At 38.2% G+C, this 26193-nt stretch overlaps 3 protein-coding genes and 1 pseudogene across 3 annotated transcripts; 2 read left to right on the top strand and 2 right to left on the bottom strand.

The window, feature by feature from the left end:
* Nucleotides 1-1119: 1119 nt before the first annotated feature.
* LOC137714454 (copper-transporting ATPase HMA4-like) lies at nucleotides 1120-1925 on the bottom strand. Its single transcript, XM_068453668.1, has 3 exons — nucleotides 1725-1925; nucleotides 1547-1645; nucleotides 1120-1176 (listed from the first exon to the last, which is right to left on the bottom strand). Exons 1-3 carry the CDS (start codon nucleotides 1923-1925, stop codon nucleotides 1120-1122), a joined length of 357 nt encoding a protein of 118 aa, XP_068309769.1.
* A 1947-nt stretch (nucleotides 1926-3872) lies between these two features.
* LOC137714453 (classical arabinogalactan protein 9-like) lies at nucleotides 3873-5562 on the top strand. Its single transcript, XM_068453667.1, has 3 exons — nucleotides 3873-3880; nucleotides 4289-4817; nucleotides 5377-5562. Exons 1-3 carry the CDS (start codon nucleotides 3873-3875, stop codon nucleotides 5560-5562), a joined length of 723 nt encoding a protein of 240 aa, XP_068309768.1.
* Nucleotides 5563-12323: 6761 nt separating this feature from the next.
* On the top strand, nucleotides 12324-17486 carry LOC137715533 (inactive beta-amylase 4, chloroplastic-like; annotated as a pseudogene).
* A 347-nt stretch (nucleotides 17487-17833) lies between these two features.
* Nucleotides 17834-22883, bottom strand: LOC137715744 (probable LRR receptor-like serine/threonine-protein kinase At3g47570). The gene is made up of 5 exons (XM_068455086.1): nucleotides 22372-22883; nucleotides 21027-21242; nucleotides 20772-20843; nucleotides 20068-20427; nucleotides 17834-19984 (listed from the first exon to the last, which is right to left on the bottom strand). Exons 1-5 carry the CDS (start codon nucleotides 22718-22720, stop codon nucleotides 17943-17945), a joined length of 3039 nt encoding a protein of 1012 aa, XP_068311187.1. The 5' UTR covers nucleotides 22721-22883; the 3' UTR covers nucleotides 17834-17942.
* Between the last annotated feature and the right edge of the window lie 3310 nt (nucleotides 22884-26193).

Below are 26193 nucleotides of genomic sequence, written 5' to 3'. Positions count from 1 at the left end.
AATTAAGAAGACGTTTGATAGTTATTTCGTTTTTAGTTTTTATTTTTAGACTTTCATTTTTTTAAAACTAAAAACTTATTCTGTAATTACTTTCAGTTTTCAAAATAATGAAAACTAAAAACTAAAGGCCAAATTTTGAAAACTCAAGGAAGTAGTTACCAAAGAAGTTTACAATTTTCAATTTTAACAAAAAGCGAAAGAAAAAAAAAATAGAATGACAATGTCAACTCACTTGAATGAAAAATTCGATACCAAATTATTATGTCTAATTGGGCTTAACCCAAGCTCCATAGCTGTTCAAATAGAGTCCCATTAAAATTAAGAGTAATGTGTCAATTTAGTCCATGAATATTAATCGTGTGAAAAACCTAGAGTAACGTTAAGGACATATGAGTGAGAAAAAGACAGTATTTCCTCTAAAGAGTGTCGTGTCTCATGTGTCTTAAATTGACAAAAATTTTGATATAATTGCTTCAAATATAAAAGCAGAGATGAAATTAGTGTTTTAAAGTGTTTTAAGGACTAAATCTTCCGGATGAAATGTTTTTGACGACGTTTACGTATAATCAAGCTCTAGTTGAACATTCTTCGGATTCGAAAATCATCTAAACTTAGCTAATTAGTTTTTCTGAACAGAACAACGGAAAGATGATTCCAAAATCATCTGAACTAAATTATTAGTCACGATCGCATGTACAATTTCATTTCTGCAATAACGAAGAAGGAAGCAACAACCAGGTTGAAAACTAGTTCAGCTATGTACGTACACTGTCATGCAGAGTTGCCGTTGGGGACGCTCTGAATATGCAAAGGCTTCTCATATGACTGCAACAAGAGAGAAGAACATACCACGAGATGAAGCAGCCATACATGCACCTGCAAGCCACGGTGGTAATTGAATTCCAGTGAAAGGGAACAAAACTCCAGTCACCACTGGCATGCCGAGGATATTGTAGCCCAGGGCCCAGACATAATTCGATCAAATTCGAGACATGGTCTCTCTAGAGAGATCAATGGCTATAACTACATCTTCCAAGTTGCTTTTCATCAGAACTATATCAGCGGCTTCTATAGCTACGTCGGTGACAGCACCAATTGCCATGCCAACATCTGCTGCAACTAAAGGCGGAGATCATTGATTCCATCTCCCACCATTGCCACCGCCATTCCTTTCATCTGCATCCAAATCCAGTTTATTAAGTCTGAAAACGCTATGTTTGAGAAATTTCACATATCAAGTCGGAAACAAACTTGATATAGAAAAATGAGTGTGAAGATTTCTATAAGACATTAGTTTACACTAGACAGGTCATTTGAAATATAATTTAGTAATCCTTAATCTGTGTTCAAAACCAGAATAAAATTACTTGTAGAGCTGGGTGATTGTAATTCATCCGCACCACCCCTGTAACTATTGTCTAATCGTACATGTAATTCTTTGATTCTATCAGCTTTTCCTAGTGGATCCATCTCAGCTGACACCTTATCGATGCCAACTTCCTTCGCAATGGCTGCTCCTGCCGCCCAGTTATCAGCAGTAACACACACGTTCGAGCCAGATTCTCATGTTCATCAAGTGAAGATAAAGGATGATTCTTGCAGCCTCTGGCTTCATTGGATCAATTACTGCAAATGCCCCAGCAATCTTTCCATCAATGGCAACCAACACATGTTCAAGTCAGATTCTCATGTTCTGAAACATACTTGTCAACCCCAGGACCAACCTGGACATTGTTTTCCCACATGAGCCTCTTGTTCCCAGCCAAAACCATATTGTCGCCAACTCTTCCACTAACGCCAGCTCCTGTGTGCACCTCAAAGTCCTTAGCCTCTATCACATGTTTAGTTGATCCAAACGTCTTTAGCAGCCTCTTAGCATGCTCCACCACCGATTTTGCAATTGGGTGTTCACTATTTGCCAACATATTTCTCAAATAGAAGCATGGTAGCATGATTGACAAAATACTTTTCGATAGCATAATAACAATGAGTGGTCTCATCTGTAGCATAACTCTACAAACGCTCAAACTTTTTTAATACGCATGTACAAATTTGAAACATAAGCACCAACCTCTGTGGCAATAGCACAATTCAGAACTCCTCCATTCAGTAATTGGAGAAGATGCACATCATCAACTACTATGAGTTCCCCAACTCTCAGAGTCCCTGTTTTAACAAAAAACAACCGTTTTCACCTGCAGGGATCAAACACGTTTGTAAACATCCAGACACCAACAAAGTGTCAAATGCTAAGAAACATATCAACCTTCATGACTTAGGTAACGTTTGTTCAGCTTTTAATTTTGGAAAGAACAAAAACCCCAAAAAGAACGAAACAATTATTAGACTTGTTATAAAAAAAGGAGTTGGGGTAAAGAGAACTCTCCTTCAGTTAGAGCTGTCATCTACAATAAATGGGGATTTAAAACTTGGTGACTTCGGCTTGGTGACTTGAACAAGGTGCATGCAGCCATCAATCGTCCAGACCAAGGGATCATATGAGACAGATTCCAACTATGAAATAATAGTTGCATGTTCAATCCCAGTATATGCATAAAGAACATCCTCCATACCCAATGACATAGATTGTATTTAGTTTTATGTCAAGAGCCTAAACGTTGATTGAACCGAGGCATAGCTTTTTACTGGTCAGGAATGAAGTGCATAACTTGTTATAATACGGAACCTTAACACAATGTATGTTGGTAGCATAGGGGATAACATGAAATGACCGAGGCAGAGAGTTTCCCTGTTGCAACCGTTACCACCGTAGAGCTTGCTTGATACAGTCCTCTTAGGGGCTGCAGAGAATTGGAAAAGGCAGAACAAAACGCAAGCTTGGAATAAAGAGAAGCTTGACAACTAACTCTATTGTAGTAATTTCGTTCAAATCAGACTTGTCTTCCAGCATTCCAAGTACAAGTTATTTATACAATAAAAGGAACATAAACTAGTACATGAAATAAACAGCGAAACCCAATAGACATAGCAGTTTTCAACATTATTAACCTTCTTAATCTTGGAATCTGATGGGTTTTGTAACCACCCTCCTAGGACGTTCCTCGGCAATAGAATATTCATTAGATGATGCCCCTTTAGACTTTAATTCTATGTGAGACTCCTCAGATGACCCTTCATCATTGCCAGTCCCAAGGCACAAGGGTATGCAACTGCTAACACTGAGACCGAACTGTAATGCCAGCTCAAATTTATCCATGCCTTTTGGTATCCAGTTTTCGGGGGAAAGACTAAATTCTCCAGGGATGAACCATCCAAGCCATGTCAAAAATGCTACAATGACAACCTGATGTAAGAAAGAAAAAAGAATCGACTATGCAATTGAAATATTGTCATAATAAGCGGGGTACAAGGCGAAAAAAAAAAAAATCAAAAAAGTTATTGGACAAAAAGAAAAGGAAAGAAGCCAAAGACATAAAGGAAATGAAATGACCAGAAACTTTACAAGATGATAAGAAGAAAAGCAACCCCTAGAAATAGGCTGCTGATCTTTTAAATCAAGAACGGCATTTTCATTAAGAAAAATCATCTCCTTCTTACAGTCAGATGCAGCTCAATGCTTTGAATACTTGTCCATATCAAATTTTCAGTTTTAGATTGCCTTTTGGTAAAAGTATGAAGGCAAAAAGCACATAAAACTTCACTCGCTGAAAAAAAGTACTCATTAATTTATCTTACACGAAGCAGTAATGCGATATGGAAAGTTTGCGGATTAAAAAAAAAAAAAAAAACCCACTGTTGGAACAAAAAACTTTGAATCTGGTGAGCTAGTTTCTGAACAAGTGCTCTGGTAAGCTGTGGAGCTTCAACAAGTAGAGCTATTTGGGACAGTGCAGTCTCCGAACCAACATACAATGTGCTGGTTAGTAAACTAGGGACAATTATGGAGTATAAGTGGAAAATTAAAATAAGGACAATTAAGAAACTGCAGTAAGTTCTTTATCATGCAAGACATGGCTTGACTAGTGGTAGGTTGCTCCGTCATGCAGATGATATTCTTGCAAAGGCAGCTAACATTCTGAAGAAATATCAAGAAACTAAGCAAACTTGTATTCTATTGGCGGCTAAAATTGGTGGTACCAGACGTATCTATTCTACCAAGTTCACATGCTAGATATCTTATTGCAGCTGCTTAGAAATGATGGATGGTGATAACCTGGCATCCTATCTTGGCAGCCCACAAGGATTACTCCAACAAGTACGGGGCCTCTTGATAAATAATGCTTCCTTAGCTTGTTGCTTAGTTGCCACTTATTTTGAACTTACTTAGCAACACCCCCACAAAGCCGCCTCCTCGCCAACCCTCTCCAGCATCTTCTCCGACCACTTCTCCTGCAACTCCTCCGGCATTCCCTCCGAGCCCTCCGACTCAGTCCCCCAACTCCTTCGGCGGCGACCCCACCCACGTCTCTCCGGCGTCCCCTCCCACATCGATTTCCCCAGCGAAGAGCCCGTCCAAGAGTGTGCCTCCACCGGCTCAATCACCGGCGCCCCCTACGCCCACCGTTGCCTCTCAGGCCAAAACTCCGGTCAGCGCTCCTAAGAAAAGTCCGGTCGGTGCTTCGCCAGTTGCAGAGGGTCCTGAGATTGCAGCGACCCCATCGTTACCAGTGGGCATTCCTTTGAGTTATGCAACGCCGGCAGGATCCCCGGGAAAGTTCCCATCAAGCGGTAGCCCACCGATTCCGGCGCCGGCGAGTCTGTCACCGGATAGTTCTGCCCAGGGACCATCAAGCGATGAATCGTCTGCTTCGGGTTTGAATGCGGGTCGGGTTGTTTTGAGCGGGCTGTCTATCTGGGTTGCTTTGGCTCTCCGAATCAATCCACTTCATTTCCCGTTCTCAAGAAAAGATATATATAATTTTATTAATTAGTGTTGAAAATAATAGTGGGTAATGAATGCCCACATAGAAACTGAAGACATTGGGTAGATTTTTAATGCTTATAAAATTAATCTTGACTTGGGAGATGAAGAAAGATTATATTGTCAAAGATGTGTGATTGGAGTTGCTCTATAAATAAAGCACTCTGTATGCTTCAATATAGAGCAGAGAAAGAAAGAGAGGAAGAGGAAGAGGAGAGGAGAGAATAAATAAAGTTATCTTTGTACTCCTATTATTCCAAATTATAATGAAACCACCACTGTTGCCCGAGGACGTACTCCAGTCACACTGACTGTAGAGGAACCTCGTAAATTTTGTGTCTTATTTTATTTATTCCACTACACACACACCGTCGATTTTACAACACGTTATCAGCACGAGAAACTCTCATGCCAGTGGAAAGCACAACGCCATAAATCTGGGGAAGCACTATCTACCTCTCACCTCTGTCATCTAAAATCTCACAGAATAAAAGGTATGTCCATTTTTCGTCTCTCCCACTGAGCCAGAAGCGTCCCGCCGAATTCCTGCGAGAATTGAAATTTACGACTTGAAGTCGTCACTAGATGAGAAAACTCGTACTGACAACTGGTTTCCAGAGATCCAGAAGAATCTCATCAGACTTGGAAACCCAGATCACGTTGTTTTCGACGGATCTTGAGAACTCCCACGAATACTTGGTTGTTTGAGATGGTGATGGCAAGAATGAATCCACGCAGGCCTCCCTCTCTTGTGCCTTCGTCAACCCCACTGTCATCTATATCTCTGTAGGGAGGTTCTTACTTAATGATGCCATTTTTCCTGGGTCATGCAAGAACAACGCCAGTCTCTAATTGCCTTTTGGATTGAATTGAATTTGGGCAACCTTCACAACTACCCAACTGGCCCTGCATTTCGAGACTGGAAAAGACAGAGAAGGAAGAAAAATAATAGAAAATAGGGATTGATGGAATGGTAAGGCACATGTGAAGAAGAAAAAAAAGGTGTTGACTGCACCCTAAGAAAAAAATGTATAAAAGGATTTGAATGGTGCATGACACCATTTGGTCAACATAATATAAATGGTTTCTATTAGTGCATGGCACCATGCTGCAGAAATAAGAAAAGAAACAATAATAATGTTTGAATAAGTGCTGACAAAAGAAAGAAAAATAATAAATAAAAGAACGTATGATACTTCTTGTTATTTATGTGAATTGGTGTTGGTTTAAAACCCTTTCACAAGTTCTATTTAAAGCAATTTATTTATCATGTACGGTTTTACTGCCTACTGTTTTAAGTTTTGATTTATGTGAATGGTGCTGAATTAAAGCCCTTGTCACAAGCTTTATTTACTTAAATGCAATTTATTCATTATGGCTGGAATTACCGCCTATTGCTTTAATTTATTTATTGTATTTCTTTTTGTTACGATGAGTACATACAGAACCTGAAGTTCCTTGATCAGATCAGAACCTAAAATAAAAATGATTGGACCTGAAGTTCCATCAAACAAAAAGATCGGGCATGAAGTCCATTGATCCTCAAGATCAGAACATAGAGTTCCTTGATGAGTACCTTAAGTTTGAAGAGCCAAAATGCCTCAACTTAATTGCAATAAAAGTCATAAGAGTCTCAGTCTTCAGACTATTAAATAAGGACCAGAAGTTCCTTATGTCCATACTCAAAAATGGTTTAGCAGAAGCATTTATTAAGCGGATGAAATAGATTACCCGCGCTCTGCTCACGAAAACAAAATTGCCAGTTTTTACATGGGTACATGCTATTTTGCATGATGCATTATTGATTTGGTTGAAACCTGTTGACAACCATCAATACTTCTCAGTGCAACTCGTGTTTGGGCATTAACCAAACATTACACATTTACGAGTTTTTAGTTATCTATGTGCCTATTGCACTGCCACAACATACTGAAATGAGGCATCATCGTGGATTAAGTATTGATGTTGAACACCATTTATCGTTCAATATTTATAACCTTGACTGGGGATATATTTACCGTGTGGTTTGTAGACTGTCATTTTGATAAGACAATTTTCCCACCGTTAGGGGGAGAAAATAACTTCGTTCTAGAAAAATGATGAACAAATATCATTCCAAAAGAATGATGCAAAAAAACCGTTTCAGAAGAACGAAGAGAATTTGTCTTATTTTGATTCACAAAACAATCAATGTGAAAATGAAGTAAGAATAATTGAATAATGCAACGATATGCAAATCAAATGCCAGATGCATTTAATGATGTAACGAAAGTGATGAAATTACATATACTTGCTGTAAATGTGCCAACAAGAATTAATGTCCCTGTTGGACAAAATAATATGGCAGCAAATGATTTATCTGTTGCATGCCTGAAGCGTGGCAGACCCTCAAACTCAAAAGGTTCAGTCATTTGAAAGAAGAAGAATATGACATTACTAAACTATTGCATTCCCGAAGCATAACTGTTACATGCCGGAAGCATGACAGTAGCCACATGGATACACGTCCCAGAAAGGACAGTCCGCGGACATGGGAATGTTGATGTCTTATGCGTGAAGCATGATAGACTTATAGGTTCCAATGACTCAACTCCTGGAAGTGGAGATTAATATCCCAGCTTTATAACGCTCAAGAAGAGGTTATGATCTGCATTCTCTAAATTATAACTATCCTGTAAGAGATAGTGTAATGCCCTGAATGAGGTAATGGATATCCCAAAAGAAATGAAAAGCTTTTATGCATGCACATGCACATGAGAATATGGGATCACAGATTGATGATAACCAATGGTAATTTTGGTTTTTACAAATAGCGACTAAATTCATCAATGAGTTGTGGTGATATTGAGTCCCGTTCTTTTTCCATCAACAAAATTATGGGCCAAAATGGATAAAGGCAAATCCATTACAATTTTGTAAGAACGTGGAGAAATAGACCTATATACTTGGATACAATACAAATAGCCAAAAGATGTTGAACATAGAATGTTACATATGGGCATTTGTAATACCATGAAATACACTCACATGATATGACACAAGGTTGTAAAGGAGTTCATATAAATGGAGAATTATATATGAAGGGTTATGAGTCGCCCATATCATATTTCCATAAGTAAATCACTAAAATATACATGGAGGCAAATTGCTCTGTATAAATTCTAAAGGAAAATGTGTCATGAAGTGTAGAAAATCCCTGAAGGATTCAAATTGCTTGAAGAAAGCCCTGGAAGGGTAAAGCATAAAATATGTACTCAATACCAATGGATGGTATAAATTGCCTTAGTGAGTACTTTCAATTATGGTATTGTTGTAATATACTAAAATCTCTTGTAAGAGTTGATGATATTAAATTGGGACTCCTGAAGAGTCAAGAAAGATTATAAAGTGTTGAGAGAAATATTGTATCGAACTGCAGAATCGAACAATATGCATGATATTTATGATATTAAAGAATCATATGGATTGAAGAGTATGAGTTGAATACTCAAATGATTTAGACACTAAGAATGATCATTTATCTTCGCGAGAGTAAAGATAAATTGATATTTGGTTCAGAAATACCACATCTTAGTGAAGTATATGCTTTATTGTATTTAACACAATACACCGAATGAAATAAAGCTTATATATTAATATCTCCGAGAAATTACATACACATGAGTTAAAACAAACAAATAGGAGGGAACCTTCACAAAGGTTGCTCATGTGAAGCCTCAGTACTCGGAAGTACCCCAAAAGGGGGAGACACCAGAGGTTGATTATTTGGAGTCTCAATACTTGGTGGAACTCTAGACAGCTGAGACAATGGATGTCTTTGGAATAAAGACTCGAACCCCCGATTATCATTTTGAGTCCGACCTTCGGATTCTAGTAGCTGGTCGAGCTTTCTTTTCATGCTCGTAGAGTAATTATTTGCAAGCATGTGTAACACTCTATTCTCATGCTTGAGCCCTCTAATCTCTTGTTTATGACTTGCCACCTCAGCCATTAATGATTGAACTTGGTGAATTCGAGCAAGTAGGCGCTGACCCATATTAGATATAGAGCCTGCACATTGAACACTGAGAGCCAATGAGTCTTGAACGGCCGCTTCATCAGAACGGTTTGAAAGGATTCTGTTATCCTTTGGAGTGAGAAGATTCCTGGCTACCACTGTAGCGGTTATGTTATTCTTCATCACAGAGTCCCCAACCGTAAGAGGACCATTAGAAGATGAAAAGGACGGGTGCCATATGTTATCTTGACGATTCTCGTTTGTATCACTCCTGAGACTCAAATCTAAGCAAATGTTAGATGGGCAATCCATTTTCAGAAATGATGAAGGAAGTCAGATAAAATCTCAGAAGTGCAAGAAAGGAAAATTTCTGCAGGCAACAATTTTCTGAGTGTTTCTGAACAAAATTAATATCTCTATAAAATGAGGGGCAACAGGACCACTTATTCAAAAATCGAAGAGACACCGATTTTCGAATTTCAAAAGCTGGATTTCCTTGCATGACGTCTGTCAACATTTCTCAGACGCAATCTCAGCTCTTGGATATCACGTGCAACTTTGTCAAAGATCTTTGATAAAGTTGAAAACGCGTGAATCTTACTGTTCTAATTACACCACAATTGCTGACAAGAGTAAAGGCACAACACTACTATCTGCTATTGGGAAATCCCTATTTATGTCAACCTCTGTCCTCCATGGCAAGGCAGAACTGAAAAATATCTAACTCTTCCTCATCTCCGAGAATGCATCTTTCACTCAGTTTTCTTCCTCTCCGAGAATACCTCAACAAACAAGTCACACCAAAGCAAGAATATCTCATATCATCAGGGACGAGAGCAAGAGTATCTCATATCATGCAATCTCCCTGTCCTTTTCTTCGCCCTTGTTCTTACCTGCCAAGACAAGGATAAAGAAAGCAATATGTCGGAACCTCCACTTAAACTTTCGCTGCCACCAAGAAATGATGGTCCATTCAAATGCAAGGTTTGCATTTAACTCCTGCATCGGTGAGCAACTACTACAAGAGAAGATGCCACACATGCATGGGGAAAAACTAAGGAACATACCACTTCTGCAAAGGGAGCAAGTAAGGCAACTGAAAATGATACATTGAAGCATGTGGAGACAAGCACAACAAACACATGTCAGTTCATCCCCGACAAAGTCTAAGATCACTTGTCACATGAAGCTCCTCATGGTCCAATTTCATTCAAGATCAAGCCTAGACGGCCTTTGAAGAAATCATAAGTTCGATTCAAGATCAAGTGTCCACCACCCTTGAATCAAATTCAGACCTTTGGAGGAAGTCTAGCAGAAGACCCTCCAACCCAGTTCAAGAACAAGTCTGTGGAAAGTTAACAACAAGTAAAACACCTCATTCGGCAACTATCACCGCTAAGAGACTAAAGCAGCAGGATTAATGATCAGCCTAAAGAATTTGAAATCAGGGGGAGATACTCATCAAGGGGAAGCATCCAAAAATAGATCAAGATCTTAACGAGGCAATTAATGTTGATATGTGGGCATCCAAGGGGGAGTGTTGAAAATAATAGTGGGTAATGAATGCCCACATAGAAACTGAAGACATTGGGTAGATTTTCAATGCCCATAAAATTAATCTTGACTTGGGAGATGAAGGAAGATCATATTGTCAAAGATATATGCTTGGAGTTGCTCTATAAATAGAGCACTACGTATGCTTTCAATATAGAGCAGAGAAAGAAAGAGAGGAAGAGGAGATGAGAGAATAAACAGAGTTATCTTTGTACTCCTATTATTCCAAATTATAATGAAAGCACCACTGTTACCCGAGGACGTACTCCAGTCACACTAACTGTAAAGGAACCTTGTAAATTTTGTGTCTTGTTTTATTTATTCCACTGCACACACACTGTCGATTTTACAACAATTAGAACTTAATTCTTTTTTTTTTTTTTTTTTGCTCTGTGCTGATTACTCATTAGTGTACTTACTATTATTTTCTATTGAATGATAAATATTCATTTATTATCAGTATTTATTTACTCCTTAATTTGTTTTGATTTAGTATGTGTGTGTGTGTATATATATATATATATATTTTTTGTCTATAGGATGGAATTTTTTTTTATTTTTTTTGGGTCAAAAAGATGGAAATTTATTATAGTTGCATCAATTGTAAAAATAGTAAGAAAAATCCGAGCCAATCTCATTCCAAAGGAACTCACCACCATGCTTGGTAGAAAACGAAGTCAACCCGCGAGCAGCAAATTAACCTTCTTGTGGAATGAACTTAACAAAATCAAAATGCATAGCTAAAGAATCAACATCAAACATCACCCCTTCTAATATTGCATCCGGTTCCATTTGTCTATTAATCATGCGAATCAACAATATTTTGTTTGCTTTGCATAAGTTCTATAGGACGAAATAAATATATCTAGAGAAAATCAATACAAATTAAGAAATTGAGGGTGTGGAAAACATTTTCCTACTTTCTTAGTGCACTATAGATGCCTTTACAGTTGCTATGACTAAGGCTCTGACCTATTTAGTCCGGCTTCTCTAATGCAATGATATTTCAAGTTAATCATTTATTTTTATGTGAAGAAAGTATTACACATATGACCCAACAGACTATTGTGCGTAATTGAATTTGAGAAAGGGCTTAATGTGGTGAACAAAATTTTGGAATGGTGTTCAATATTCAGGCACAAATGGTGAATAAATGGTCCATCCATATGGATTTTCAGAACAAAAACAACTGAAAAAAGCAGACATAAAAAGTAGATTTCTCCCCAAGAATTTGGCAACTTCATCCTCCTCCTCTTGCAGCACCTTGTATTTGCATTGCTCCCCAAAACCCACTACAAGGCCTCAGTTTCACTCAAGTGTTCCTTCAGTTGGATTTACAAGCTTTCATAGTCCCCGATGTTGTATTTCCGTAAAGCATAACACATTGGTGAATGTAAGATTAATTAATTGGAGCTGTGAGTTGAATGTTGGTGATATATTGTATGAATAATGATTGAATTTAATGATACATGTATGCGTAGAGACGATTTTCGTATCAAACTGAATGTTTAGGAAAATGTGATTGATCAAGTACATATAGAAGGAATTCGTTTTTGTAGAACGTGTAAGTTGTTCGAAGAAATAAGATTGTAATATGAAAGAGTTCATTCAACTAAGTCGTTGTGTGGGAGCTCTATGCAGCCCTTGGAATGTTAATCTCTAGAGTTTCGTTCGTAGAATGCTTCTGCCCTACTTTTTCTAATGTTTCCCTTTGCTTTCACATGAATATACAAATTTCCAACACTTTTGCTGATATTACTTCTGCTTTTAAGTGAATTGTTAATTTCTTGTATGTATAAGAATATGAACCTCCTAGTCGTATAAATTGGATTTTCCTCTTCATAATCCTCTTCATAATTCGACATTTTTCGTCAGGCAAATTCCGCTGAAATGAGTTCAAAACTTGCAAAACTTGGGTTGGCAGATGTTCTCGCTTATGGTCTGTTTGATGCGGTTACATATATCGCCTTTTTCGTCCTTGCATTTCTCGGGTACAAGAAAAGTACTGGGAACAATCCAGCAGCTAATATAAAGGCACTTTTAGGGGTAGCAAATGCTCAATTTTCTTTTGCACTCTTTTATGAATTTCATTTGGATGGGAATGGTTAGGTGACATTACTTGTTACACCAGAAAAGGTCTGGTTTTGGTAGAAAAGCTTAACTGCAAAAACATATTTGAAAGGTTTCGTTTAGCTACTGAGAAAGTTGGGGAGGGGTCAAACGTCTTAGGTTGAGATTACATATACAATGGTGTTACGTTTACATAATGAGTTGTTGATGACTACATACACATTGACAATTTAGCTTATGCCTTCGTGTCCGATGAGGGAGTGGTTTATTTATTTATTTTTTTTTATTTTTTTCCTTTCTTTTTTTTTTCTTTTTTTTAGTGGTTTTAGTGAGTAAGAAGTAACGAGAGAAGGAAATCGATCAAATTTCAAATTTTTGTACTTTGCTTGTTCTTATAAGAAGGAAATTGATCAGTTGTTCCCATTTTATCTTTCAACTCTCTACTTTGCAATTGTATTTTGGTGTCATTCCATTTTAATCTTAGTTCCTGTTGGAAGACTATAAATAAATTCGAAAGGATGTGTGTACCTTTTATGCGGAAGTTTGAATCTCAACACGCTCCTACAAACACGAATAACTGCTCTAACCCTCCGTGCACGTCTAGAACCTTGCTGGTCATCGGGTTGGCTACAGTATGTCGAGTTGCCCCTTGGTTTTTGCCTCCCAAGACCTAGAGCCGAAAGTGATAGCTCTAACGACCTAACAAGAATATTTGAACTGTGGAAAAGTTTGTGTTTCTTATATTTTCTCTTTTCCCCAAAACTTCCTTATATAGTGGTTGGGGAGAGTGCACAAAGACTAAAAAACCCATGAAAATCCCAAGTATATTCTAATATGAATATCTCTTGAATTTCGTCTAATTATCACACAAATAATTACGAGGTTAATATCCTCATGTGGGTAGAATATCCTTTGATATTTATTTATCCCATAAGATAAATTCTACAATTCCATTCAAATGAAGACATTTGAAGAACCTAACGTAAAACATCCGTACAAGAAAAATGTAGATTAGCAACGCCAAGAAAATCATCTACGAGAGTTGATCTCACACAATTACGGTTTTTTTCCGTTTTCTTTTGAGTTGCATGGTCTGTTTGGTTCCTGAGAAAACGCAGGAAAATTTATAAAATTTTTGAGCTTCTGTAGAGTTTACTGAAGTGAATACCTGACTAGGTTCAAGGGTTGCTAATAAATTCAAAACAATGAAATTTAGACGCAAATGCTTTTAATCGATTTGACGAGAAGTTTCTGAGCTAGTTTATTGCTTTTGAATGTTCAAATTGGATGGTATAAATGTGTCTGTGTGATAATTAGATGATTTGGTGCTTGCCATCTTCCCGAGATAAAAGAATTCCCATATATGTGGTGATGCCTGTCGATGCCTTCTGCAGTGATGGTACGGAGCGTCCAAGGATTAGGACGTAAGTTTTATTATGACTTTCTGTTGATGAGGCTATGATGCATTTTCATTCTTAATTTAATTGTTATACTCTTTTAAACGACGGAGTATGATTAGCTACAAGGGTGCAGCAAACTATTTTGATCTCTTCGCAAATCAAGTTATATAAACGTACGTTTCAACATGTTTCAAAATTTATTTATTGTTAATTCAGTTTCCTTTCAAGTGAGACAGAAACTCTTTACATGTTGCTCGATTTATTGTTGTTTCAGAATCAAGGCCTTAATTGTGGCTCTAGAAGCTCTCAAGTTGGCAGGTGTCCACGGAATCGCAAAGTGTAGAGCATTTGGTGGCGAATCGTAGAGTGTTTCTCTCCTCTTGCATATGATTGATCTCTATATGAAGAGCTTTTCAAACTGATTTCTGACACAGGTTAGGTTTGAAGTTGCATGTTGCCTTGTCTTTTCACTCAAACGTTAACTCTTCTTCTAGCAGAAAATGGGGTGTAACTCTTGCACTTTGGATCATAGAGGTTTGTCTTCTTTGACATTTTGAAATCCCATTTGAAGTTATTAGTCTAGTACAATGCACATGGCTGTATTGGAACGCTTAACCCATTTGCATGACTGGAGATAATATCAATGTTTCTTCAGTTTCGTGCTCTGCAACATGCTATGGTACTGTGTTCCCCATTAGCATACTTGATTTTAGCTTTGATGTGCTTAAAAAGTTTATCAATGCAAAGGGATGTGGGGTATTGTTGGAACTTGTGTTATGTGGGACTGCCAGTCCCACATCGCCCATACAACCTTCACACTAACTCTTTATAAGTGAGTTCACTCACTTGTAGTTTGAATTGAATTGGGCCAAAAACATGGACCTTGGTCCTTAGATTTGAAGGGTTTGGGTGTATATATTAAATGTCAAAGATGGGCCTTGGGGCTCGGATGGACGAAAAACACAAGTTGCGTTTTTGATTTTTTGGATTCAGTTTTTTCCGAAGGGATAAAACTGATTGAACAGTTACGTTCAATTTTTAAATTGATTGAACAGTTGCATTCGGTTTTCTTTTTAAAAAAAACTGATAAACATGAACGGTTGGATAAGTTCAAATTATGCCATTATATATATGGCAATAAAAATCAGAAACTAGAATCAATTTTTTCCATATTCATTCCTCCATATTTCGCTGAGAACCACACAACCAATTCGCTAAGAATCCAAGTTCGAGTGCAAGAACTTGGATTAGATAGTTGTATCCTGCAAGATAGATGTCCATTGAACTGCTGCAGTGAAGTAGAGACGAATTTCTGTCTTAGGAGATTGCTTCTGCAAGCCTCTATCTTCAAGAAACAAGTCAGTGATTTGTGATTTTATATATAATCTCATTACGTGTTTATGTTTTAATATATTGTATTTGTCGTTGAGTTTTTTATATTTGAAATAAAACTGTGCAAATTGTTATATAATATACACTTGACATTTGATTGGTTCTAACAATAAAAACTATAGTTTGGCCTTAATGAAACACCTATCAGTTTGAATCTTGAATCTAGATAAAGAAGTTGACCTTTTTTTTTTCCTCCCAGATTGGTGATCAGAATAAGCATATATATTATTGGGACCAAAATGGATGGATTTTCCAATGATGATTATCTTACACTGGGAGTTGACCATGTTCCTCTCTTTTGCGGATGGACTGCCCTCCATTGTTATGAAGATTTTATGTCAAGTTTTGCTAAGAAATTTGAATTCTTAATTGGAACTGTAATAGAAGAAATTAGTGTTGGTCTTGGCCCTTCTGGTGAACTTAGGTATGTTACAGTTACACTAAAAGTACGAGCATGTAGCCAGTCCAATGATTTCTTGTGCAACATTGTTACATTGCTCACACAGATATCCTACACATCCTTTTGGTGATCGTAGATGGAAGTATCCTGGAATCGGTGAATTCCAGTGCTATTTTGAGTACATGTATGTTAAAAATCTTTCATTCCTCTGATGGAAATTTAGTTGCTATTGAATTTTTACTATTTACAACCTCGTTCCTTTTAGGATTGGTGACCTAAAGATGGCTGCACGCAAGGAAGGAAAACCTCAGTGGGAAGAGAAGGGACCACAAAAGGCTGGCTGTTACAACAGTCTCCCATCTGAAGTTCCTTTCTTTGGAGAGGGAGAGGAAAGCCTTCTTTCTGATTATGGGTGTTTTTTCGTTGAATGAAACTGATGAAAGCAGCTTGCTTAATTATTTCCCATGAAAAATTTCTGCATACCTAAAGCCTAGTGTAACTTGCATGACATAATTGCTTTTATCGTTTTGTTCATGCACATTTCATCCTCGAACTACCACTTAGAATAAAATGCAAACGCTGAATTGAAGTTGTGTTTCTTTAGCCATGCAACATTTCTGTGTAGGTGCATGTAAATAGTATGGGCTTGCAATATATATTTTCAATCTTTACTGGAACTTTTCTTATAACTAACTCTATTTGCTTCTAGGGGTTGTACTTGCAGACTGTTTGCTACTTAAATCTTAACTACTCTTACGCAACATGATTAAAAAGTAGATATGTTTTAATGATTTAAAATGAAGTCATGACAAGGGAACGGGTTTTTAAGAAACTGCACCAAGTTAATGCGATTTGATTTAGAATGAAAATGCATTGATGCTTGTCTTCTAGAGAGAAAAAAAAAATCAACATAGGATGTACTGGTTTGTAAACTAAGGACAATTATGGAGTATAAGTGGAAAATTAAATTATATTATGGTTCTTTATCATGCAATACTTGGCATTACATGATTAAACTTATTGGAAAACACTATGGAGCTTAGGATATCTGACAGTGGCTTGACTCATTGTAGTAAGTTCTTTATCATGCAATACATGGCTTGACTTGTTGTATGAATGGTACAATGGTAGGTTGCTCCATCATGCAGATGATTTTCTTGCAAAGGCAGCTAACATTCTGAAGAAATATCGAGAAAACAAGCAAACTTCAATTGTATTGGCGGCTAAAATTGGTGGAATATATTGGTGGTATCAGGCGACAGCACACCCTGTTGAGCTTATAGCAGGATACTACAACACTGCTGTTAGAGATGGTTATGATCCTGTTGCTTCACTTTTGTCTCGCCATGGAGCTGCTTTGCATGTTCGTAAGATTCTAAGTTTTAAGAATGAATGATAAGATCTTTAGGGCTGAAAATTGGAGTAACTTCGTTCCTTTTGTTAAAGAGATGAGCACAAATTGGCAAAGCAGCCAAAAAACCCAACTTACCGGTAAGTTTATTGAACTACCTAGAGGAGCAGCCTCATTGCCTTGAGCTGGAATTACTTACTGATATTTTGACTGAAATAACCTTGTGTTCCCATGACAGACGTTCTTGAGCTGGAAGTGTAAATTTTTTGAAATGGATTTGGTTGGCTGTAGAAACTGCATGCTTTACTACCAAATATGGGAAGAATAATTGGAATTGCAATTTTTGTACTACTGGTCTCATTGCATTGACAAATCCAGGTACGACATTTCAATTTTAGGAATATTGTCATATTCTCATATAGAAAACAACAATAAGAAAATGGATCCGAAAATATAGAGAACAAAAAGAACTAAGAGTTCATTCCTCCACAGTCCTTCATATACTTAGTCTTGATTTTGGTGAGTGTGATTGCGGCATCTTTCATGTTAATCCTCTCTCCCGACAATGTTGCAGAGCAAGCTAAAGCTAATCTCATAACAGATAATAAGCAATCCCTTCTGCTCACGAAATCACCATCTTCCTCCACCCCAAGTATATCGGCTTCCACAACTTCACCTATTGCAGCATCTGGAAATAATGAATCTGCAATCCATTGCTTTAAATCCATTTCCCCAACAAACATCTCGTCTGTTGGCTTCTTTTTTGTGAATGTCTCCATGAGTACAATACCAAAACTATACACATCCCCTCTAGTCGAAACGCTACCTTCCATCCCATACTCTGCAAAATTTGTAGTGAATTTAGTTAGTACATGATAAAAAGAAAACTATAACTCCTAATAAGGCCAACATATACAAAATTGAGAAAATACATCACCTGGAGCCATATATCCAACTGTGGCTAGGGTCATGGTTTCTGTCATCGAATCTCCATCGCCGATGAGTCTTGCAATGCCAAAATCAGCAACATGTGCAACCATATCATCATCTAGTAGTATATTGCTTGGTTTCACATCACAATGAACGATAGGTATTGAGTAACCGTGATGAAGATATTCTAGTGCCAATGCAACATCTTTCGTTATGTCTAACCTCTGTATGATAGTCATGGAGCAGTTTGGAGAATACAACCAGTTTTCGAGGCTTCCATTAGGCATCAATTGAAGTATCAGGGCTTTGAAATCAAGTTCATCGCAGCAACTTATGATTTTAATAAGATTCCGGTGGCGGATATTGCTTAGCATTTCACATTCCTTATCAAAACTCTTGAATGCCCCTTCTAGCTGTAAATTGAAAACCTTGACGGCGATATCTATCCCGTCTGAAAGTGTTCCTCTGTATACTGAACCAAAACCCCCTGTGCCTAATAAGTTACTCTCATGAAATCCATTTGTTGCCCTTACAAGTTCTAGGCGCGAAACTCTTCTCCAAAGAACTTGATGTAGCGAGGCAGTTTCTCGTACAACTTCGACATTTCTTTTCTTGTGTAGTATCAAAATCAATGCAGCGGCCACTAGGAGTATTACTGATATGACCCCTGAGATGATATATTTAGCTTTCCTCCAATTTGGCTTAACTTTTGTTCTATTTTTGCACAATGGAACATGGAGTCGGGAAGCACCGCAGAGTGCACCGTTTGATACAAATGAATCAGCAGAGAAGTTTTCGAAAGGCCTGCCGGTTGGAATTTCTCCTTGGAGTTTGTTGAAAGACAAATTCAAATGCTTGAGATACAAGAGTGCTTCTAATGACTTTGGGATCTCTCCAGATAGATTGTTTTGGGACAAATCCAAGAATTCTAGGCTTAGCAAGGTTTTAAATGAATTGGGAATAGGGCCTTCTAAATAATTGTTTGCCAAGGACAAATTAATCATATTTTGAAGACCACCAATGCTATCGGGAATGTTTCCGGAGAAATGGTTATTTGATAAATCCATATCCACCACATCTCTCAACTTTCCGATATCTTCTGAGAATGGTCCATCGAGAGAATTGGATGACAAGTTTAGATGCAATATATACTTGAGTTCCCACAAGGAAGATGGTATTTTAGAAGTTAACAAATTGGACCCTAAGGATAGACTTCTTAGAGCTATTGACAAAGTACCCAAGCAGGAAGGAATAGAACCAGAGAGAAGATTACCATCCAAACGTAACTCGGCTAGGTTGTTTAGTTGACAGAGTTGATGTGGGATATGTCCTCGCAGTACGTTATTCTTCAAATACAAAGCTTGGAGATTTTGTAACCTTTGTATTGAAGTTGGAATTACTCCACTCAACTGATTGTTTCCTAGGTCTAATGCAATCAAGTTGCTCAAGTTGCCAATATCAACGGGAATGTTACCCCTAATGTTGGAAATGCTTAAATCAATAGTTAGGGGTGATGTAGAGAGGTTCCCACGAGAAGCTGGAATCGTGGTGTTTAGTGGATTATCTGCCAAGTATAACTCTGTCAAATTTCTAAGATTAAACAAGCAAGAGAGAATGCTTGCTGCTTGTGGAGTAGAAGCATCAATCGTCAAATGATTTGAGGTCAAGACAAGCGACTTGAGGTTTTTCAAGGAACAGAGTGTGATAGGAAGAGACCCGGTAAATGAGTTTACACTCATGTCTAGGAATTCTAGCTTGGAAGCATTGGAGAGGTTAGGGAGTAGTCCGGCCACGAGGTTATTTGTGCCTACACCTAGGAATTCTAGGTTTGGAACGTTATGGCCTATGTTTGTTGGGAGGCTACCTGAGAGCCGATTAATTGAAAGCGCTATTTGTCTTATCCTGGAGCTATTGAAGAGTTTGGATGGGATGACCCCATTGAGATTATTACTGACCAGTGACAAAATCTCTAACTGTGGAAGATCACAAAGCTCATCCGGTATTGTACCTGTCACAATTTTTAACTTTGTAACTTCAGTTTAACTAAAAACTAAAAGCGAAATGATTGTAAAACGCCCCCAAATTTATTACCTTGAAAATTATTGTCGTAAAGAAAAAGCATGTTTAAGTAGGTCAAATTGCCAAGACTTTTGGGTATGCTTCCACGAAAATTGTTAGAATCTAATGAGATTTCACGAAGCTCTTTGCATTGCCACAGTTTGGAGGGAATCGCACCGTCAAGCTGGTTTTGAACCAAATTAATTCGTCGAATACTCGAAAGATGCTCACACATATTGTCCGGAAGACTGCCACTCATGTTGTTTCCGAATAGAGTGAAGGCAGTCAAAGAAGATATGTTAAGGACAGGCAAAAAAGCAGAGCCTTTAAGGGCATTGTACTGCACAAACAACTCTTCCAGCTGACCTAAACTGCCTATCTCGTTCGGAAGTTCTATAAAATCAATCGGGTATATTGTTAAAATCATGTATACATTTATAGGAGCAGCTTCTTAGTGGGAATCCCTTTGTACCGTAGCAAAAGTGGGATACATTCTAAGGACCATGTACTCACTATATAGGATCTCTTTTTTACTCTAGAATACGAGAGTCTTACACGGTAAATATACGATCCTACGATAATCCTCATCTCAGTTTTTGCTGAAGTTGAACGAGATCCCAGCTAAGAAGGGGCCTCTGTGTGTGTGTGTGTGTATGTATGTATGTATGTATGTATGTATGTATATATATATGCGTGTGTGTGTGCGTGTGTAACAAAACCTAAGTCATACAGTATACCTTCGAACTTGTTGTCGTCAAGGTATATGCCCTTCACCATTGTTAAGTTGCTTATTTCTCTGGGTATGCTACCTGTTAAATATGTGCATGCACACCAACAAAAAAGAAAGATAAAAAAAATGAGATGATTGTTATTCATCTTATATATAGATGTTAAAATGAAACAACGACGTTAAAATGTAATCATGAAGCAAGCAACACTAATTTATAAGGAAAACTAATGAGAAGTTCCCTTTAATGGTGGTATGTACGTACCTGATAGCTGGTTCCTGCTCAAGCTAATTATTTCGAGTGCAGATAAGTTGAAGATAGCAGCGGGTATGAAACCAAAGAAGCCAGTACCAAGCAATATGAAGGTTTGAAGTTTAGGGAAGGACCCAAACCACGAAGGAATAGTTCCCATAAAGTTGTTGTTTCTAAAGTTAATCGTCTTCAACCGGCGCAAACGAGACAATTCTTGGGGTAGTGGACCTGTTGACCCTAATAATTACAAAACCTACGTGGCGCGCAGGCCGAGTAACTAGTAAGCTAACTACGTCCTTCGGTTAAATGCGGGGCGTGCCAACTCGTCGGCCGAGCTCGGCCGAGGAGTAAAATTTGTTGATGTCGCTTGGAGCGCGTCGTTGACTTCTGTATCTTGCGATTGCGACCGAGGAAGGAACGCTCTCGGTCTCTGAGTTCTACAGCCTGAAGACAAGGCTGCCAATTCTGCGGAGTTCAATAATCGTCGGAGCCCGATTCGGTCACCGTGATTATATTCGTGAGAGTATAAGCACGTCGAATCGAGACCAAGGTGTATGGGCACAGGTACTCAAACGTGATGTATGTCTTGATGGTAAACGTAGTTCGGCCGTCGGAATGCCGAACCCTGAAACCTATTTGCGAGTATCCAATCATAAAACCACTCGGCGTCCTGTACGCCGAGCAATGTGACTCGTAACACCTAACTATGCCGAGAAAGCTTAGCAAGGTGACCTCTGCCAACAAAGGTTCGAAAACCTTTCTCGACCGAGACTTGGATAGATAATCGGTCGACCTCGACGCAGTGCTGTTTATCCAAACTGAAGGTGCTTCTCGGTCGGCTGATTCTGCGGCAGCAGTGCTGTTTATCCAAACTGAAGGTGCTCGCCGGGCGCTTCCACAGTGCTGTTTATCCAAACTGAAGGTGTGTCGGCAGGAAAAGAAAAGGAAAAAATCTCAAGGTGTTTGAGAGGTTTTGCGCAGGGCAATTGTATGCTGATTGTCAAGGTCCTTTCTGTTTGCATGATTTCTTGTATTTATAGTGCCCCATTCCTTGAAACTGACTCCGATTTGGATTGGGAGTCCTTGTCCCATTTCGCTTCTTCTTCGAACAAACCTACTCCTACTGGGATTCTGAATTTTCCTTCGTTTCGGGACTTCATTCCTTGCTGGTCGATAATCCCAGTCGCAACAGGACTCCCTCGACCCTTCTGTTTATCTGGACCATTAATGATAGGATTTGGCCGACCCTGTTAGCTGGCCCGGGCCTTATTATTCGGCCCATAGCATCTGTTATTACCTTGGGCCGAGCACATCTGACTGCTCGGCCTGCCCAAGATATTTTGGGCCCAAACAGGACCATGAAAACTATTATTCCTAAGGCCCAACTCAACGAGAAATGAGAGGTTTCCTAGATGCGGAGGAATAACCCCGACAAGACCCATGTATGAGAGATTTAAGGCCGTGACTCTGTGGTGGCGAGCACCGCAGGTTACGCCAACCCATTTGCAAATGTCGGAATTGGAGGCAGAGGACCAGTTGGCGGTCAAGATGTTTTGAGGGTCACTAGTGATGTGAGCTTTGAAAGCAAGAAGCGCAGACTGATCTGTGCTAAAATTGGTATGAGCTATTGCTAATGCACCTGCAGTAAAGTAATTAGCCATAATCATGGTATAGATATAACACAAGCAATGTATCATCGACAACATTTTGACAGTAGGAAATGACTTCTCTCCTCCGTATGTACACAGTGCATATATACTCTCCTTAATTCTATTAGCTTTCGTCTTTCGTCTTTAATTCGATAGAAAACTTGAACTCATTACATTCACATAAAATAGGGAAATAAGTTGCGTTACCAAACCTTGTGCACGACTTAGATTTGCCCAGCTTCCACGTTGAAGTGAGGAGACTTAGGCTAGTCGAAAGAAGACTTGTGATTTGGATTTTTTTTTCAATCAAACACACACCATTCATTTTTTTCGCTGATAGTCTAAGCCCGGCTTCTACGTCGAAGTGAGGTGACTAGACTAGTCGAACGAAGACTTTTGACTTTTGCATATCAAACACACACCATTTATTTTTTTCGCTGAGAGTCTAAGCCCGGCTTCTACGTCGAAGTGAGGTGACTAGACTAGTCGAACGAAGACTTTTGACTTTTGCATATCAAACACACACCATTCAAGCCCGGCTTCTACGTCGAAGTGAGGTGACTAGACTAGTCGAACGAAGACTTTTGACTTTTGCATATCAAACACACACCATTCATTTTTTTCGCTGAGAGTCTAAGCCCGGCTTCTACGTCGAAGTGAGGTGACTAGACTAGTCAAACGAAGACTTTTGACTTTTGCATATCAAACACACACCATTCATTTTTTGCGCTGATAGTCTAAGCCCGGCTTCTACGTCGAAGTGAGGTGACTAGACTAGTCGAACGAAGACTTTTGACTTTTGCATATCAAACACACACCATTCATTTTTGGCTTATTTTTGGCTATATCTTAGAACTCGATTTTAATCTCATTTTATTTCCTGTAACTCAATAGTCGTCACTTTACTTTCTAAAACTCAAAATTTGCTCCAATTTGCCCCCTGAAACTCAATTTTGATCTCATTTTGCCTCTTAAAACTCAAAAGTTGTCTCTATAAATCTCTAAATTAGTTCCACATTACCTTAGGTCTGTTAATTTCTTATGTGAGTTTGATTTGGGTGCACCAGGCTAATAAATTTGTTTTTTATTTTTTTCATTTTGTCAATTTTATTTTTTTTTATTTTTTACTTTCCGATTGTTGGATGGTAACACGCACTAGAGATTTATAACTAAATTTATTGCATATGAAACATAGTTTTATTGGGAGTTGAATCCCACATTTGTTTCAAGAGGTGACTTATAAGTGTAAGAGAGAAGAGAGAGTCCACGAATCAAAGTGGAACGAATTTTGAGTTTCAAGAATAAAGCTATAACTTTTGAGTTACATGGGCAAAATGAGATCATAATCAAATTTTAGAGGGTGTAACTAAAAATAAGCCTCCATTTTTTGCTGATAGCTTAGCTAGGTGAGGAAGAATGGTGACGACAGTGGGACCAATGTAAGTGAGATTCAAGGACATGACTAGAAGGTGGCGTACACCGTAAGTAACACCAACGCAGTTGCAACTTGGAAGTGAGCAATCAGCGGTAAGGATGTCATCTTCATTCACCTTTACTTTGGGTGAATCATCATCATGACCAAGCATCATCATTGAAATTTAACAATATTGGTAATGTTGGAACTTGTGAAACTTGTGGGATCTTTAGTCCCACATCGCCCATTCCTCTTTTGAAGATCCACTTTATAAGTGTGTTCCCACACTTATGGTTTGAAAGAAATTGGGCCAAAGCCATAGACCTTGGGCCTTAGACTTGGAGGGTTTGGGTGCATATATTAAATGTCAAAGATTGACCTTGGGCCACACTTGTGAAAGATATTCCATTATGGCCCAAGCCTGTGACTGCAATATGTATACATTGTGACAACATGACTGCACAAGATCGAGCCAAAAACGCTGAATATAGTGGGAAGTCGAGACATATAAGGCGACGACATAAGACCATTAGACAGCTACTCAAGAATGGAACTATTTCCATTGATTATATTAAATCTAAGGAGAATATTGCCGATCCTTTGACAAAAGGCCTATCCAAGGATCAAGTGGCATTTACACCGAGGGGAATGGGTTTAAAGCCAACTCAATGAGTTATAACTTAACGGAAACCTAACCTAGCTAATTGGAGATCCCATGGTCTAGGTTTAATAGGCAAACTAGTTAAGGAAAAATCAAAGTAAGAAACACACGATCTTTACTCATTCCTATGATGGAAAACAATGTGTTGCTATAAGACGAAAAGGGTGAATAACTATTCTTAATAATGCTAATATCTTATGGTTGAGATGAATAGAACATGATATTCTTTATTAGCATTACCTATATAAGATTGATGTGGGGTCGCATCTTTGAGAATTGGTATGGCTACAATTTTCTAAAGGTCTCATGAAATCAGGATATGTTCAGGACCAAAATGAACACAACCGTATGAATTGAAGTGTGTCAAGATGTGTTATGTGTGATACTTATTGTTTCGATTTACTACTAAGAATGATCAGTTCAAGATATTAAATTCACTGCTTCATTAACTAAATCTGATAAAAACTCACTAGAGAAGGTTCAAGTCCAAAAGACACCTATCCCGATGCGTATCATATCTCAGTTCTCTGGAAAAACATTACTATTTTCGTTAGTATCTTATTTTCTATTCAAATGCGGGGTATTGCTAGAGTTTGAATAGAAAATGTGGGGTATTGTTGGAACTTGTGAAACTTGTGGGATCTTTAGTCCCACATTGCCTATTCCTCTTTTGAAGATCCACTTTATAAGTGTGTTCCCACACTTATGGTTTGAAAGAAATTGGGCTAAAGCCATGGACCTTGGGCCTTAGACTTGTAGGGTTTGGGTACATATATTAAATGTCAAGGATTGGCCTTGGGTTTTTGATTCCCACACAAGTATCATTTTTACGTTTTTGATTTTTGCATTCAGTTTTTTCCGAAAGGATAAAACTAAACATGTGAACAGTTACAACCGTTCTTAAAGATAAACATGAACGGCTTTAACTACTCCATTAATCCATTATAAATATGGCCGTAAGATCAGAAATTGAAGAACAATTCCATCTCTTCTTTTTCCATACTTCACAGAGAAACACCACAACCAATTCGCCAAGAATCCAAGTTCGAGTGCAAGAACTTGAAGTAGATAGTTGTATCATGTAAGATAGACGTCCATTGAACTACTGCACTAATGTAGGGGCGAATTTCTGTCTTAGGAGATTGCTACTGCAAGCCTCTATCTTCCTAACCAAGTCAGTGTTTTGTGATTTATTATTCAATTTTATTAATTGTGAGATATATTATATCTTTATGAAATTTCTATTCGAAATAAACTATACAATTGTTATATATTATATACTTGACATTTGATTGGTCATAACTTGTGCTACACAGCTAGTCATGCCAAATGTGGAATTGCAGTCTTCAGTTCGCACTCATCAAAACAAACAATATACCTTGATCAGCAGGCTCAATATATTTGGATCCGGAGGGGATCCGGTTTCATCTCTACAATGCCCTTACAAAAGTATAC

This window comes from Pyrus communis, chromosome 14 (genome assembly GCF_963583255.1).
Source record: "Pyrus communis chromosome 14, drPyrComm1.1, whole genome shotgun sequence".
Lineage (NCBI taxonomy): Eukaryota > Viridiplantae > Streptophyta > Magnoliopsida > Rosales > Rosaceae > Pyrus > Pyrus communis.
Note: the sequence above shows the minus strand (reverse complement) of the source record. Positions and strands in the feature narration are given on the sequence as shown.

Excerpts from the sequence above, each read along its gene's own strand:
- LOC137715744 (XM_068455086.1), bottom strand. The coding sequence starts at position 22,720 with ATGTTGTCGATGATACATTGCTTGTGTTATATCTATACCATGATTATG. Across the intron at positions 21,243-22,371 it reads TAGGAATAATAGTTTTCATG|GTCCACTACCCCAAGAATTG; the intron begins GTCCTGTTTGGG and ends TAGGGTCAACAG. Across the intron at positions 20,428-20,771 it reads TGACGACAACAAGTTCGAAG|AACTTCCGAACGAGATAGGC; the intron begins GTATACTGTATG and ends TTGATTTTATAG.
- LOC137714453 (XM_068453667.1), top strand. Across the intron at positions 4,818-5,376 it reads TGAGCGGGCTGTCTATCTGG|GTATGTCCATTTTTCGTCTC; the intron begins GTTGCTTTGGCT and ends ACAGAATAAAAG.
- LOC137714454 (XM_068453668.1), bottom strand. The coding sequence starts at position 1,925 with ATGTTGGCAAATAGTGAACACCCAATTGCAAAATCGGTGGTGGAGCAT. Across the intron at positions 1,646-1,724 it reads TGTGGGAAAACAATGTCCAG|ATTGCTGGGGCATTTGCAGT; the intron begins GTTGGTCCTGGG and ends ATTGATGGAAAG. Across the intron at positions 1,177-1,546 it reads TGAGAATCTGGCTCGAACGT|ATGAAAGGAATGGCGGTGGC; the intron begins GTGTGTTACTGC and ends ATTTGGATGCAG.